Source organism: Prunus avium, chromosome 4 (assembly GCF_965620075.1).
Source record: "Prunus avium chromosome 4, drPruAviu1.hap1.1, whole genome shotgun sequence".
Lineage (NCBI taxonomy): Eukaryota > Viridiplantae > Streptophyta > Magnoliopsida > Rosales > Rosaceae > Prunus > Prunus avium.
The window spans coordinates 25679840-25697504 of NC_142287.1; the positions used below are offsets into that span (position 1 = coordinate 25679840).

At 37.6% G+C, this 17665-nt stretch overlaps 2 protein-coding genes across 2 annotated transcripts; both read right to left on the reverse strand.

The window, feature by feature from the left end:
- Positions 1-10572: 10572 nt before the first annotated feature.
- On the reverse strand, positions 10573-14821 carry LOC110765279 (ubiquitin-conjugating enzyme E2 35). Its single transcript, XM_021968365.2, has 8 exons — positions 14663-14821; positions 14377-14404; positions 14048-14134; positions 12482-12540; positions 11443-11484; positions 11273-11346; positions 10862-10959; positions 10573-10755 (listed from the first exon to the last, which is right to left on the reverse strand). The coding sequence occupies exons 1-8, from the start codon at positions 14696-14698 to the stop codon at positions 10718-10720; spliced, it is 462 nt and encodes a 153-aa protein (XP_021824057.1). The 5' UTR covers positions 14699-14821; the 3' UTR covers positions 10573-10717.
- Positions 14822-16214: 1393 nt separating this feature from the next.
- On the reverse strand, positions 16215-17199 carry LOC110765283 (olee1-like protein). The gene is made up of 2 exons (XM_021968368.2): positions 16989-17199; positions 16215-16650 (listed from the first exon to the last, which is right to left on the reverse strand). Exons 1-2 carry the CDS (start codon positions 17146-17148, stop codon positions 16319-16321), a joined length of 492 nt encoding a protein of 163 aa, XP_021824060.1. The 5' UTR covers positions 17149-17199; the 3' UTR covers positions 16215-16318.
- Positions 17200-17665: the final 466 nt, after the last annotated feature.

Genomic DNA, 17665 nt, shown 5'->3' on the forward strand with positions numbered 1-17665 from the left:
TTGCTGTGTTGGTGCTTGGGGTTTCCCCCCTTTTTCTTCATCAAAAAAAAAAAAAAAAAAAAAAAAAAACCTCTATAATTCAAGATTGCGCCGAAGGTCCTATATTCGAATACCTCTTTCTCCAATATCGCTTATGTCTAAAACGACGTCTTTAATTATAAAGTCCAAAAAGCGCAATCGGTTGGTGCCAGTATCAAATTTCTGGGTCGGTTGGGTTGCCTTGTGCTGACAGTGACCTTTTCTTTCTTAATTTTTTTTTCTTTCTCAAGTGTCTTCTTCTTCTTGCTTGCTCTGAGTAATTGTTGTTGATGGACCATGTCTGGTCTACATTCAACACAACTTTGATTGGGTACGTGACAAATTAGGGCTTCCCTTTTATTATTAACAACAAAACCGGCCTATCATTAAAGAATAAAAGGAGAGAGATTGGTGGTTGAGGGTCCTTATCTTATCGACCTTATCTTTCAAGGGGACTATTATGATTTTCGTTACCTGAAAGCACTTTTATAATCCTTTATTCACGAGCGTTTTTAAGAATGTCTTGTTTGATTACGAAAAGTGAGTCTGACTGCTTTTCGAAGAAGCGTTTTAATGAAATTTGCTTTTAACAAAAAAATACATAATTAAAAATAATATATAATGTTATGTTTTTATTTAGTGCTATGAAGACAGGGATATATGTGGACCAATAATCAAACTATTGAGTCATGCTCATGTCATGGTTGTAATAAGATTAGACGAGTTTTGGGAGTGATTTGTAATTTGGTCTCTAAAATTTATTAATAAATATAAATGCAATGGTCACATGTCTGAATCGCCCGGGTCGGTGCGTCGCAGCGGTCAAACGGCCGGCAGATGACTCTGCTCACGTGGTCACACTTTAATAAAAATAAAAATACTATAAATAAAGAGAAAACTAATTCACCAAAAATAAAAACACAGAAACAAAGTCGCGCGCGTGGGGTTGAGCAGAAGGAGAAAGAGGACAGAGGAGGTTACCTTGACTTTGGGGGTACCCTACGTATGTGTGACGTGCCCTACCCTACATCTGTAAGGCTGTAAGCCTCCTAAGTAACGTTCTTACAATTTGTACGGTCGATCCGTCTAAAGTAAATAAACAGAAGAAAAAAAGAAAGAAACCGTGAAACTCAAACAGTAAATTCAGAGTTCTTTAAGATTCCTTGTGATCTAATCAGATTCTCAGAGCCATGTCGTTTTGTGGCGTTTTCAAGTTCGGGGAAATTAGGTCCACGATTGTCTCTTATCGGTAATGGACATTAATTATTGTTAATAATCGTTAATATATATTCGGAATAAGGTACTGCATACCTTGCGGAAGATTCCAAGTGAAAAACCGCTTGCAATTACTAGCCCACCGTGATGCTTCCACGTCACGAACACGCCAACAAGATTCTACACGTTCTTCGTCTCCAAGGTCGTTGGATTGGCTATGAAAGTTACTCCATTGATTCCACGTACCCAAGACCAAGGCTCTTGGTGAATTGCCTAAAGGAGAGTGTTTAGGGAGATATGAGGTTTCTCTCTTTGTGGGTGTAAAACTCACTACAACTCTTTGATATGCACTCACACTTCTTGTCTCACACACACCAACTTAGAGAGTATGCACTAATGCTTCTCATCATCTCTTCACTTGCACACACTCCATCTATTTATAGGAGTTGTTTTAGCTCATCTCAAGAGAGCATAAAACATACACTAGTGCTTAAGTTGGTAGTGCCTTAAAACAAGGTTTAGTGCCTTAAAACAAGGATTAGTGTAGTGCCATAAAACAAGGCTAAGTGCCTTAATTTGTGTAGTGCCATAAAACAAGGATTAGTGCATAATCATTGTTTTATTACATCTCCCACTCACCCACATAGGGTGTGATGACATTGTTTTATTACATCTCCCACTCACCCACATAGGGTGTGATAACCTCATAATCATCTTAAACCTCTTCTATACACTCTTCTTCTCATACAGGAAATGGGTCGTGCGACCTTGCAAGAAAAAACGTACAGCTACAAGAGCACATTTTATTAAGTCATCACCAAACTAATAAAAGTGCATCATTTGAAATCATCTCGTACATACCCCAGACTTATTCAGACTACACCAGTATCAGCACTCTTAACCCCTCATAAAAGCAGTGCTTCACCCCAAATATGTTTTGTACTCATGACACGTCAACAACAAATATGACATAGACGCTGGCCAGCTATGAGTCACAAAAACATGGTGTATTGTCGAACAGCCTTCCTTAAGCACTTATATCAATCCAACTAGACTTAACTGCTTTCTTAGACATGCCCCTTGAGACCTTATAATTGATCCTAGGAAAACAAGCTAAAGTAGCAACATCAAGCATCCTCTTCATGACATAGGCTAAAGTCAACTAAGGGTACATTTTTAGGATCTTAATTAATGATCCAAGTGGCTCACATAGTGATGAAGCAGGGATTCATTCATCGCTCCCACTGTCGATCGCAACTAGCACATACAGTATAAAATGTATGCTATGACGTATTCTCATAAAATGAGCATGTCACTTGTCCAAGAATTGGACATACGTCATACGAATCTTAGTCTAGACATTACACAAATGTCTAACTTGAGTTCTAGTCTCAGTCACCCTCTCGGTGCCTGTCTGGAATCTCACATTCGGCTCAATACAGGCTTCATAGATTTTATGGCAATTTTCTATGATCGACCTCTTTCCTTTTTCAAGGTCTCATCTTAGCTCCAACTAAGACGACATTTAGAGAAGTGTTTTATCTTGCTGCCTACTTGGGCGCAGATATACATATATGTCATAATATGTTGTCTAAGCTTTTTAGAACATAACACAAATGTCTCATCTTGCTCGCTATCTCAGCGCCAAGGTGAATCTCCCATGTGAGTGGGCTGACTCAAGCCTGGTGACAAATCTTTGTGCAAAAACCATATCAATCATTCTAGAACAAGTACCATGGAAAAAACGATTAACATTGCATTAATAATAAAGTCAATTACAAAATAGGTATATTAAAACCTTCGTAGTCCCATACTCCTAATATGAGAAAGGAACACATATCTAGCAATGGGTTTAGTGAGAGGATCAGCAACCATATTGCCACTTGAGATATGCTTTAATATAACTTCTCCTTGTGCTACGCTCTGTCTGATATAGTGATATCTGACATCTATGTGTTTGGATTTTCCATGGTATTTTGGATCCTTTACATATGCCAAAGCAGATGTACTATCTGAGTAAACAAGTACTGCCTCACAAGTTTTGGCTGTATAGTTTAGTCGTTGCAAGAATCTTCTTAACCAAACAGCTTCCTGAACTGCTGCTGAGCAAGCAACATATTCCGACTCCATTGTGGATAGGGCTATGCAAGACTGTTTCTTGCTACACCAAGAGATAGCTCCACCTCCAAGTATAAAAGCATAACCAGAGGTGGATTTGCGTTCATCTCTGTCATTGGCCCAATCTGCATCGCTGTAACCTCTAAGTCTCAAATCGCCACCATGGTAGCATAAGACAAGATCAGCGGTACCTTGCAGATATCGAAAAATTCTCTTTACTGCTTTCCAATGAGCAGGTCCAGGATTACTTTGATAACGGCTCACCATACCAACTGCATGACAGATGTCTGGCCGTGTACACAACATAGCGTACATTAGACTTCCTATCGCAGATGCATAAGGAACTTTGGTCATTTGGTTTCTTTCCTCATCATTTTTAGGACATTGGTCAAGGGTTAGGACACATCCTTTTTCCATTGGTGTGTCTATGGGTTTGGAGTGATGCATACGAAAACGTTCAAGTATCTTCTTAATGTAAGTCTCTTGAGACAAACCAAGAAGTCCTTTTGAACGGTCTCTTATGATTTTCACTCCTAGCACATAATTTGCTTCACCCATGTCCTTCATTTCAAACTTTGCGGACAACCACTTCTTAGTGGCGACAATGGAATCCATGTCATTTCCTGCTATGAGAATGTCATCAACATACAATGAAAGAATCTGAACATCTTCCTTGGATCGTTTTAGATACACACAGTGGTCTTCTTCAACCATCTCAAAACCAAAGGAGATGATTGAGGTATGAAATCTAATGTTCCACTGTCTAGACGCTTGTTTGAGGCCATAAATAGAACGTTTGAGACGGCAAACTTTGCGCTCTTGTCCTTTGACCTCAAAACCCATTGGTTGATCCATATAGATCTCTTCGTCTAGATCTCCATTGAGAAATGCAGTCTTAACATCCATTTGAAAAAGGTTCAAATCCTTTTGTGCGACAATAGCGAGGATTAGGCGAATAGATGCAAATCTCACCACAGGGGAGAAAGTATCATCATAGTCTATACCCTCTCTTTGAGTATAGCCTTTCGCCACAAGACGTGCCTTGTATTTGTCAATTGAACCGTCCGCTTTGCGTTTGATTTTCAAGACCCATTTGTTTCCAACGGTCTTGCGCCCAGGCGGAAGGTCAACTAACTCCCAGACCTTGTTTTTGTCCATTGAGCTTATCTCATCTTGCATAGCAGTCATCCACTCTTTACTAGCTAAAGATGATAGCGCTTCCTTATAAGAAGCAGGCTCTTCTTCATCTATTGGAGTACACAAGAAAGTTTCCCCTTCAATTTCAAAAAATCGACGGGGAATATTTCCTCGTTTGCTCTTGCGCACCATTAAATCTTGAGTTTCTAGTGGTGTACCATCCTTTGGTATACTCCCACTAGGTTGCAGATCATTGTCACTTTCTTTAGCGATTACTGGATTAGGAGTCAATTCCCCATCCTCGCTTAAAGATTGTGAAATATCTTCACTTCCTTCCAACTCATGGAGGTCAAGATTCTTTTGGGCATCACCAATGCTAGGAAAATCATTCTCTATGAAATTCACATTTCGGGAATCTATTTCAGTCATTCCTCCATCAGCATGTTCACCATACATCACATAGCCTTTCGAGTGCTCGCAATACCTTATGAAGATATGTTTTTTACCTCGAGGGCCAAGCTTTCCATGCTTGTGGAAAGTATTATGAACAAAACCAGCTGATCCCCAAGGGCGCAAATGCCCCAAATTGGGCTTTTCGCCTTTCCATAATTCATAAGGGGTTGAAGTGACTGATTGGGAAGGCACTCGGTTAAGAATGCAGGCAGCAGTTAATATTGCATCTCCCCAAAACGAAATTGGGAGATTAGCTTGCGCCATCATAGACCTAACCATGTCTAATAAAGTTCTATTCCTTCTCTCCGCAACACCATTTTGTTGCGGTGTATAAGGAACAGTAAGTTGTCTGCGTATCCCCTTATTTTCACATAGTTCTTTAAACTGTTCAGATAAGTACTCGCGTCCGCGGTCTGTGCGAAGAGCCTTTAAACTCTTCTCTGTCTGATTCTCAACCTCAGCTATAAAACGCTTGAAACAATCCAAGGCTTCATAGCGGTGAGCGATCAGATAGACATAACCATATCGCGTGTAATCATCAATAAATGTGAGAAAATAAGAGGCGCCATGACGTGCCTTCACACTCATAGGTCCACAAATGTCCGAGTGAACTAACTCTAGCGGTTGAGTAGCTCTCTTAGCCTTACCAAAAGGCTTTCTTATAGCTTTACCAGCCAGACAGCATTCACATATAGGTAGGTCAACTTTAGCGAGTGAGCCTAAAAGACCTTCTCTAGCTAACCTTGTCATCCTATCACGTCCTATATGTCCTAGTCTAGCATGCCAAGTTGCAGAATCAACATGTACATCAGCATAAGCTATATAAGAAGATGAGTAATCGGAATCATTCAAATCCAAATAAAAGAAGTTATTCCTTAAAAAACCATGACCAACAATTGTACCATCCAATAACACATCCAAACCAAAAGAAGAAAACTTAAAACAATATCCATCACGCAAACACTCTAAAACTGAAAATAGATTATGCTGAATTCCAGGAACGTAGAGCACATTATTGAGGAGCAATGTGCGCCCATTGCGCATCTGAAGTTGATATGAACCAACTCCCAAAGCTTCTATATGGCTTCCATCACCCATGAACACACCAGAGGTGCCCTTTGGAATTCGTCGATAATCCAAAAAACCTTCTCGATCTCGAGTCACATGTTTGGTTGCTCCCGTATCTACAATCCACCCAGAGGACGTATTAGCAACTAAAACATGTTCACATACATATATGTGGGAAGGTTTAGTCAAGAAAGATACCTTCTTCGGCTCAGTACAATCACGAGCGAAGTGACCCTTCTTATCACAGTTATAGCATTTGACTTTGGACAAGTCTTTCTTCCCACCACGCTTGCCCCGACGGCGCTTGGTTTTGTTGTCATCCTTTGGTGCAAGCTTGTTTGCCCCATCCTGCTTATCTGTCTTTCCTTTTCCTTTACGCTTAGACCATTTAGTCTTAGACGTGCCACCCTGGGCGAAAAGGGCAGTAGCATTGGTCGCCTCTTGGCGCTCCGATTCTAGCTCAACATGACGAGAAATATCAGAAAAATTCTTGATATTCTCATTATGTGTCATGATTTGTTTCATGGAGCCCCATGAATCTGGCAGGGATCTGATGACTGCCTGCACTTGCTGCTCATCAGTGAGGGTATTTCCAGCAGCCTTTAAGTCACGTATCATGCTAGAAAGCACCCTTAAGTGCTCATGAATCGTGTGCTTAGGATTTTTGCGGTATACCTCAAACTTCAGGACCAAACTTCTAAGTCGAGTGGTGGACGTACCACCAAAATCAAACTTTAGTTGATCCCATAAAGCCTTGGCAGTAGGGTAGCTTTCATATCCCCCAATAAGATCATTGTGCATGCTGCTTAGCATAGTAAAGCGCGCACAACGATCCTTTTTGAACCAAGTCTGATAAGCTTCAAGATCACGGCGATGTTGGGCCGTTTGCCCAACCTCAGGTTCGACCATTGAATTGGTTAATGTTTCCAATAACTCCTGCTCATTCAAGAGATATTGAATTTTCCTATGCCAAATATCATAGTTGGTACCCTCAAGTTTGTCTCCCTTATTTAGGTCAGCAACAACATTTTTGGTGGCCATTATCTATAACACACAAGGATTGACTTTAGTATTAGTGTTTTGCACATTTCTATTTGTTTCAAAAATAAATTGAAAAGAATTATCCTTCCTTACAAATTTGGACTCGAAAATTTGCTATGCTTATAATCATCACCCAAAAAAGCAAGTCTAAATAAACATTTTCAATTACTTTTAAACAAATTTCTACTTAGAAAACACAAAGTTTCCAACCAAACAAATGTTTGCGCAGTTTCATAAAAGCGCATGGGCCTCTCATAGATCTAAAATTGGGAATCCATTTAATAGGTTAACCAATGAAAGTCCACCGAAAAAATGTGACCAGGTAAGTTTCGGGAGTAGTGGTGGAGATGAACTCGCTTAAATACCATTTCCTCTTAAACACCAAAGGTGTTTCCTAAATAACTTGCCTAGACATCACACATTTTTGGGTAGTCAATTCCACTAGTATGACCCATAAATTAACTCAACCAATCTTAAGTCCATATTTGGCATGCTAAATATGAACAACTTAATAACATATTTAGTTTCTAAATGACATGTCATTATGTTGCAACTTCATAAACAAACAATTATTCATTTATTCCAAGTGATACTTAGCCAAATGATTTTTAGAAAAATAGACGGAAGGAGTCCACGATTGGATTCCGTATGTCTAAGATGAAGCTCTACAAAGGGCATACGTGCTCTCACGCGCCTTCAAAGAGGATGTATTCACAAAAAACACTGTTCACGAAGAACACTATTCATCTTGCTGAAATTTCCAGAAAAAATTTCCAGATTTTCATGATCATTTGGCCATCTTTGGAGACCTCTATCTCCTTCGTTATGCATCCAAATGACGCATACGATATATCATTGGAAAGCTCATGCAACAGAGAATATGCTAAGGCAAAGAAACAGCATTGAAAAACAATTTAACAGCATACAAACATGCTCTAAAAAACTCGAAAACAAACTGTTTTTCATGCTCTTTGGTTTCAATTTTTCTCCTAAACCACTTCTTTAAATTGTACGAAAATTTAAAGGTAAGTTCTCATCACATAGAGGAACATACTTTATGGAAAGAAAACATCAAAAAAACGATCAAACAAAAAACGAAGTTTCTTGGTTCATGTTCTTGTGGAAGAAAAAAAAACACATTCTCATGCATCATAACATGGCGAAAAGCAAGCATACAAGCTCTGATACCACTGTTAATAATCGTTAATATATATTCGGAATAAGGTACTGCATACCTTGCGGAAGATTCCAAGTGAAAAACCGCTTGCAATTACTAGCCCACCGTGATGCTTCCACGTCACGAACACGCCATCAAGATTCTACACGTTCTTCGTCTCCAAGGTCGTTGGATTGGCTATGAAAGTTACTCCATTGATTCCACGTACCCAAGACCAAGGCTCTTGGTGAATTGCCTAAAGGAGAGTGTTTAGGGAGATATGAGGTTTCTCTCTTTGTGGGTGTAAAACTCACTACAACTCTTTGATATGCACTCACACTTCTTGTCTCACACACACCAACTTAGAGAGTATGCACTAATGCTTCTCATCATCTCTTCACTTGCACACACTCCATCTATTTATAGGAGTTGTTTTAGCTCATCTCAAGAGAGCATAAAACATACACTAGTGCTTAAGTTGGTAGTGCCTTAAAACAAGGTTTAGTGCCTTAAAACAAGGATTAGTGTAGTGCCATAAAACAAGGCTAAGTGCCTTAATTTGTGTAGTGCCATAAAACAAGGATTAGTGCATAATCATTGTTTTATTACATCTCCCACTCACCCACATAGGGTGTGATGACATTGTTTTATTACAATTATTAAATGCGGTTTTCCTTTTGTATTTTCTTGCATGGGTTACTTATTTTAATATACATTTTTTTAATAAAAAAGGTGCCACTCATACATGGGAGGATCCACATAAGGGCAAGAGGGGTCAATTATCCCCCGCAAGCCCGGAATCCATCATTGGAGATGAAGATGTTGACCCATACAAATTGGAGACGAAGATGTTGACCCCTACAAATTGGAGACGAAGATGTTGACCCCTACAAATTGGCCACAAACTGCTTGATGAAATGCTCCAGAGGGCGCAGCACAGCAGGCAGGAGACGACGTTGTACAGATTGCCTTATTTCCATTTTCAACATTTAAGTAAATGTCAAATAAAAATACTAGAAAATCAAATTCCCACCAAATCAAAATATGAAAAATCGGTTTTAGTGCAAAATATGATTTAGGCTAAAAATGATGGCTCATTAAGTCAATATATACTTCATATTAAAATCCCATAAAATCAAGTTTTCTTATTTGATATGTAAGGAATAAAAGTCGCCAAAAATTATCTTGAGAAAATGATTATTCTGAAAAATTATTTTTCATACTTAGCTAATATTTTTACATAAAACAATTTTTCAATATGTATGATATGAATGCATGAAGGGACCTAAGGTCAATCTAGGTAAAAAAACCTTATATGTTCAATCCACAAAGAGTTTTACAAGAATAACCTAACTCTTACATATTGAAGAAATATTTTCTTGAAAAAGCTCCCCCTAAGACAGTACTCGTAGGGGTCCAAAGTTTGAGAGCTAGAGCCCAAAAGAAATGCAGATAAAGCCCAAAATCAAAATGACAATGGACCTAAAAAATGATGTAAATGCCCAAAAATGAGCAGGATTGCGCTAATATATGCCAGCTCTTACGTCAAATAGGACGAGACACCTTGGGAGGCGAAGAGAATTGCGCTAATTTTTTAGTTTATTAGAGATATTTCTGGTTTATTGTAGTGTATCTATTTTTTGAAGTTGATGCAGTTCTCTTTGATAATGAACAAGAGTGTTTTGTATGGTTTTATCTATTAACTATGAATTAGAATATTATCGTTTTATTTCAATGGGTTTCTTTTGTATAGAAATTGTTGACTCCCGGAATGAAAATTCCTGGATCCGCCACTGCACTCATGTCGCCTCATCACATACTTTTCCAATCTTTTATTAAATATTAGTTGTATTTTACTTGGCCGAAACCCAAAAGCACAAAAGCCCACACAAAGATTAGCCGTAGCCCTGACCTAATCATGCTTAAGATAGCCATAAGAAGGAAGGAGTTCGTTGCATGGAGCGGGCCCAATATCAATCCATGTGGACGAAAAACATTTTTTAAAACCCCAACAGAAAGCGCTACGACAGTGTTTAGAAGTAGTGGTGGTCTCATTAACTTCAAACCAGTGCCTAGGCTTACTGGTACGTGATGTTTTGAGGTAAGGGAGGAAGAACATAATGCTCCCGGTTAAAAATGCCAAAGTAATTGCAAAGACAAGAAGCAAGGAACACCCTGCAGATTCTGGGAAAGACACTTGGAAACGAGAAAGAAAATTGGTAAAGAATTCTTCACACTATCGATTACCAGAAATCCGTATTTTGTGTGCCTATAATAATCCCCAGTTGACACTTGAGACCGGAGATAAATGTATCTTCATCCTTGATCATACAAATTCAGACACAAGCTTCCGAGAGATGAAACAATTATCGGGCAATAAATGGTAGCTTGAGAACATTAAACTCCAATATTTCAAACATCAATTCTTCCAATTCTTTCATCTAAAATGACAGTGAATACCATACATTGAAATAATGTTATTTGAGGGAATGATAAACTTGCACCATGCCATCACACACCACTTGCATATAAACGGGTCCATTCCTTTGCTGCAGGGATCAAGGAAGAACAAATTAGCTTTAGCATTGTTAATTGATATTACAGTTCTAGCTAAGTGTGGGTAAAACCAATAAAAAGGAAAACTATCAACATTACCTGTTTCAACCGCTTCAGCCTCGTTCGATTTCCAATGTTTGGCGATGTTCTCAGAGAGCGGATCGTCGGGGTTTGGAGCACTCAAAAGTGCCTGAATACTAGCAGAAAATGATGGCAACATTGCCGATAATTCAGTTTCAATTTTTACTTAAAAAATGTATAACCATGCATCACATTAAAAGATTTTCCCAAATCAAGTACAGTGACTGTATAAGAATAAAGCAGCAGAAATGGTATAGCAGCTGCATTGAACTCTACATTATACCAGTATGAACTATATCAAAATTTGTTTTGAATTAAACAAACAGTTTGTCTTGATATTTTAATCTGTGACCCGCACAGGTGTTTCTTATGTTTTGATCTCAGCACAGGTAATAGATTCACTACAAAGGCAATATGAAATAATGATACCTCAAAAGCACAGTTCGTATCTGGAGAGCAGGACTCCATTTGTCTTTCAAAATGTCAAGGCATATTCTTCCCAACTGCATTAAGAAAACCATTCATAAAAAGGCAAGAAACTACTACTTGCTAAACCTTCGAAAGTAAAAGGAAGAAAATAACCAAAAGGCACAGCCTACCTTGTCAATGTTAGGATGATAAATTTTGGTGAGAAATCGAACCTGATACAAGGGAAAAAACAAATAATTACTTGATACACACAAGATAAGTAATATAAGGATGCTGAGAGGCATGCTAAGGCAGAAGGCGGTGTGGTGCTGGACACTGCAAAACTGGAACCACATCGTGACACATTTGTAAAATTACTACATAATGACAACACAGTTTCCTTAGAAGTCTTTTAACAGTTCCCAGTACCATGTTGGTATCCTATGAAAGGATAGCGAACTATTCAATCCCAGACTGCCACAATTGACAACAGTTGCTAACAAAGGTGAATATATGCAGATTGTTCTTACATTAGTTCTACCTCAAAGAAAAACCATTAAAGCAATTGTTCTTACATTAGTTCTACCTCAAAGAAAAACCATTAAAGCACAACTATTAACCTATGAAATTTTCATTCATAATCAACATCGGCAATGCATTCAGAAAAAATTGGAAACATTCCAGTCCATAAATTATTAGCGATCAGAATCAGTGTCAAAATGTGTTATGTAAACGATAATATTTACGAAATTGCATCTCCTTTCCCTTCTAGCTACATGACAGGCCAAATGACTTAAGCTATTTAACTTCTTTAGTTTGGGCGAGTTTAAGAACTGCCTTCTAAGATCCTAAAGATCCAATGCACATGCATTAACTATACACATACCAAATACTAGTTTCTCCTTGGTAAATTACAACATCAACATTAACAGACTACCCAGGTTCAATCCAGTTCTCAAAACACACTGCTACTTTTGTAGGCATACCACATGCAACTAACAAGGCATGGCATCCCATCAAATTGCACGGCAAGTAAAATATACAAAGGAAACAAAACTAAGTTGAAATTGAATATAAACAAGGAACGAATTAACTGTGACGATAAAACCCATTTATTAAATAACAGTGAAACTCCACACATCTGAAGCAAGAATTAAAAGTGCTCCTATCCATCGAAATGTTTTACCCTTTGTGTTTGTTTCATACTGAAAAGACTTCAAATCAAAGTACCTTTGGAGCAGCCATTGGATATTCTTCTGGCAAAAATAGTTCCAACTTGAAAACTCCTCCTGAACAAATATTTCAAACAAACGAATACACAACGTTAAATGTGCAAATCAATTCTAAGCAACGGAAAAGAAAAAACAAGGGAGTAACAAGAAAAAGGAAACCAAGTAAACCCGTAATACATTTCTATAACTGACATCTGATTTTTCATTAACGAAATTATCCAACTAAGAAAAATAAGCTGCCATAATTTGACACAAGCTCAACCACGAAGCAAAGAACATTGTTACTCAACACAGATGCAAAGAGAAATTTTCTCAAGTATAAGCAGTATACACAGATGTTACTTGGTTATATGAAGAGAAAAAAAGTCGGAGTTGTTAGAAAGGGTATCATCATTAATCTAGGACCTGGTTCACTGTCCATGATTTGACACAGTTGCGTGACATCAATGTCATACACCTCTAACAGGCCAACAAACTCATATAGATAGACAAGTGCTACAGAAACAGACTACACTTTCCTGACAGCACAAGCAACAAACAGATTTCTCAAGGTGAGATAAAGCTCTCCTCGAGTATAGGGATGATTGCTACAATATCTCCTCAATTAGCCTGCCTTTCTGAGTAGCACGATCTCATAGTCCTCAATTAGCCTGCACTCAGTCTTTCTGAATATTGCAAAAATCACTAACAGGAAAATCAATTTTATTATCTTCAATAGATATCATGTTTTCTTCAATTCTCTACTTATCCCATGCAAAATGTTAAGGCTCTCAAGAAAAACTACCGGCTATTCTAATAACCAAAACAAGTGTTCATACTTGCGCAATGTCACTAGACTGACTACTTGCTCCAAAGACATGGTAGAAGCTGCAGTCCTTCATTAATGGTTTGCTTCATATGCTTACTTCCATTCGAAAATCAAGGGAGAGTTGATTATGCCCTTCAACACAATATTATCCCACGGGGCTTCATTGTCACATTAAAATATTGAAATATGGACCTGATACTCCTTTCGTACACAAGAGTAAGAACAAATCACAAAAATAGACAACCTTCGGTGATCACAAACCACTATAGAGTTAAAGGAATGCTCCCACCTCCTAAGTCATTCTCATTAAACCTCTTTAGCAGACAACGACGTCAATAATTTGTTTCCAGCCAACTTTCACAGGAAACAATATAAATGAACACAAACATCCAGTAATGCAAATCCCTACATTTCAAGTGAGGTAGGACTATTCATCGCTAAGCACCACAAGTCATCATTCTGATACATGAATTTGTTGATTAAATTAAAAAGATTCCCCAAATCAAAGTTACCATCAGGCTTTTACTCCCAAAATAAAGCTCACACTTACAAATGGATGTGCACAGAACAAAAGAACTAATGCTCTTGTTGTCTCAATTATGAATATATCACATGGAAAACAAAATAAACACTTCTGATGCTTTCCCCAAAATTTCCTTCAAAAAAGCAAAAGACTTGTAACAATAATAACCAATCAAGATTGAATTTCTTACATAAGCCTGTAGTATAAAAATAATGCAGTCCAGTAATTTATACCTTCATAAGGAGATTGTGTTGGGCCAAGGATCATCACATTGAAATATCGCATATTGTCTTCCGATGGTGAAGCGCTAATTCCCGGTGCTGTACAGATAATCACGGTATTAAATAATAACTAAGCCCCATAAATCCCCATAAATCCCCATCAAAATAAAACCCAACAAAATTAGCATATTTATATTACATCTAAACCCTAAAAAAATATTATCCTGCTCACATTTCTATTTAGATTGCTTTATAAAAACAAAAAAAACAAAAATCAAAAGAATTTAAAGCACGACTTCAAATTCAAGCTCAAATAATTAGTGGGAAAGAGTGTAACTTACCAGGCTCACTGAGGAGACGTTGAGTTTCCTGTGGGATCAAAAACACAAAAGTGGTTAAACAATTACACAAAATAAAACCGCAAAACCCTAAGCCACGTTTGGCAGCCGAGAAAGAGAAGACAAAAATGAAAAAGATCACAAATTTGCAAGTACATATTCCAGGCTAAGCACATAAGATGAAATTACAAAAAAATAAATGAAAGTCTAAATTTTCTTGGTTTGGACACAAACAGAGCGATCAGAGGGAAATTAGAAGAGGGATCGTGAAGAAGATTGAAGGGTGAACCTTGATGATTCTCCGGGGAAGGTTACTGTTGGCCATTCGAAAGTCGATTGCAGGCTACGCAATGAGGGTTTTTGCGAGAGAGAGAAGGGAGGAGAGAGAGAGAGAGCGTTGGGTTTATTTCTTTCTCTCACTATGACGAAGAAATAATCTTAATAAGCACTCGGTTTACGAATATTTTACGTGTTTCTTATTTCCCAAAACTTAAAAGCAATGACTTTGACATCTTTATTATTCTCTCTTTCTCCTTTTTTTTTTTCCTGCTTTGGGGAGTTTCGTGTATGCCCGCCAGATTGCCAATAACAGATCAGTTTAGTGGCATTTTGCTTTTTCGCCTGTTTCTTCCACTTAAAAAAAAAGAGAAAAAAAAGTTTGCTACATTTCCTTTCCTTAGGTGAGTGGGACTGTTTTAGGTGTACCTTCTCATTTTACCTTCTTTTATTAGCTACATTTCCTTAAGTGAGCATGACTGTTTTTATCTTGCAATGTCGTTTAATCATTATTGTCACCTAAAGTATAAAAACTTGTATGAAAAGACTAATCACATTATGTAATGTGGAAAAGTTATCATGCGTGGTATACCGTGATTGGCCAAGAGTAGTTAAATAGTGCTATCCTAATTTCATGTAAGTGTTTTTTCACCTAAATGACTACGATGGTCTCATGCCTAAGTTTAGGGAGAGGATCTCATGCCCTTTCTTCCCTCACTAATTCCCCGTTCTCCCCAATTTTCCCTCTTTTCTCCGAGGGGGAATCATGTTTCCGATCCCCTTCCTTGTGCAAGGTCCCTCCTAATGTAGAAGGCCTCTTCTCATTTGGAAGTCAGGCTCTCTGCGTTGGACTATCTTCTAGTTCACCTTTTAAAGATCATACTTGCGAAAATTCAATAAAATCATAAATTGTTTCGTAATTTAATTGTTATCAAATAAATCCACGGATCTAGTGTTTTGATTAAACAAATAATTATCACATTGTTAATCAAATGTAAAACTGTTTCCGATTAGTTTTTTTTTTTTTTTTTGTAAAAAATAATTCTTGAAGGATAACCTTAAAAATGAACGGTTTTGATTATCATACAACATTGCAGAATGAAAATGAGAATAAAGACGATACAAAATGAAAATCACTAGCATTCCCAAAAAAAAAACATTATAGATGAGAGATTTGATACTTATTTGGTTGATTTTCTCGAATACCCCATTTTGACCACCCACCAACCATTGGGACCATATCGCTTATATAAAATGGTTCAATGAAGGGGGCAGTAACGGACGAGATGAACGAGTACATCATATCAGAGTCAAAATTGTAACTTTTCTGTATTTCAAAAATGCAATTTAAAGATATATTCATCTTTCTGGTTTTAATGTTTGGATATTTGAGTCGCATAATACACAAAATGTTATTAAGCAAACTATTTTAGATGCATTCATGCAAAAAAAATAAAATTTAGATGCATCAACCACATCCAATCTTTTTTTTGTTTAAAACTAGTCGATCCTTTTATTGTGATGTTCTTTAAAATAAAATAAAAAGAATTTTGTAGAGAGCTATATAATTAAATAGAGGGGGAGTTAATTCCTTCCCACAAATATTTTTATATATATATATTAAGTAGTTCACATTATGGTGACAGAGTGTGGTATATGTATAATATTTCTATTCTTCCTCGGTCTCCTCGGGGAACAATTCCTTAAGAACTTGCTCACACTCAGTGACACTCTCCTTCTGCATGAACCCAAGGGGGTTGGCATACCGAGCCATGGAATTGACACCATTGTTGTATGTCAGCAAAACCCTAGCTCTCTCGAAGTCAAAGTGCTCCTGGCAATTATCCTTAGGGCTGCTCACGGTCCTCACCTCACAGATTTGCTCCTCCATCTCCTCATCGGAGGGAAGGCTGTAGATGCCATTCTTATCGGTCTTGCCTTGGAGTGTGTATGTCAAGGTACCATTCTCACGGCCTCTGCACTCCAAAGCTACCACAGCACCTGCATCCATGCACGTATCAAATAAAGTGCATAATTTAATAACTTCTTCGACTTACCCCAATGCCATTGTATAGGGATTAGTAAAAATAACACATAAATTGGAATTAGGGTTTTAATAACTTCGGACAGCTCAACTTCTTCAACATGAGATTCTATGTTCGATGCGAAATACTGAAAAGCGGATAGAGGTAAAAGCAACCCTTCAAAAAGATCACTTTCCTTTCGTTTTTCATAAACCAAAAAAGAAAATTAAGAGGGTCTAATAGAGAGCCATAGATGGTAAATCTTGGATATTAACAAAAAGAATTGATGAAATGGCAAAATAAGAATGAAGTTACCTTCGAGGGGTACACTAAGTCTAGTCTCGAACTGGACGCGACATGGGTCGCAGTACACCCTGCCCTCCACAAAGAGATTGGTTTTGGTTGTGGCATAGGCCAAAGAGCAGAAGCAGGACAGGGCGACAACAAGTGCTACGATACTCACGTTCTTGGCCATTTCTATATCTCTCCTCTTTGGTGTTCTTCCTTGATTTGAGTTCTAATATTTATTCCCCCTTGTGTTGAGTTTCTTGGAGGCACTTCAAAGTCTTTTATAGGTGAAACAAATGGTGTTTGGTTAAGATTGTGTGGTAATGGTCGGGATGTTCTATTTTAGGGTTTGTGGAGGGAGTCAATTTTAGTTGTCATTTTCCGCACTTTTTTCCCCTTCAACTAATATGACAACAAGTACAAAAGTTTGGAACTATTTTTAAAAGTCTCATGGTTGAAAAACTAGTTTGAGAAATTTGGTTTTTCAAAGGTTTAGATTTATTTGATAACAATCGGTGATAGGAAAATACTCATGGAAATAGTTTTGCTCAAATACTTTTTTCCTTTATTAAAAGAAAGATGAATCAAACTTGAAACTTCTACAATATTAAGAACTTGAAATTTATTTTCATATGAGATCATGATGTAAGGTGACATAAACGTTACATTGATAATATTGTTGAGATTATATAATTATATTTTAG

Excerpts from the sequence above, each read along its gene's own strand:
- LOC110765279 (XM_021968365.2), bottom strand. The coding sequence starts at position 14,698 with ATGGCCAACAGTAACCTTCCCCGGAGAATCATCAAG. Across the intron at positions 10,960-11,272 it reads ATACGAACTGTGCTTTTGAG|TATTCAGGCACTTTTGAGTG; the intron begins GTATCATTATTT and ends ATTTTCTGCTAG. Across the intron at positions 10,756-10,861 it reads GGCTGAAGCGGTTGAAACAG|CAAAGGAATGGACCCGTTTA; the intron begins GTAATGTTGATA and ends TGATCCCTGCAG.
- LOC110765283 (XM_021968368.2), bottom strand. The coding sequence starts at position 17,148 with ATGGCCAAGAACGTGAGTATCGTAGCACTTGTTGTCGCCCTGTCCTGC. Across the intron at positions 16,651-16,988 it reads ACTTAGTGTACCCCTCGAAG|GTGCTGTGGTAGCTTTGGAG; the intron begins GTAACTTCATTC and ends GCATGGATGCAG.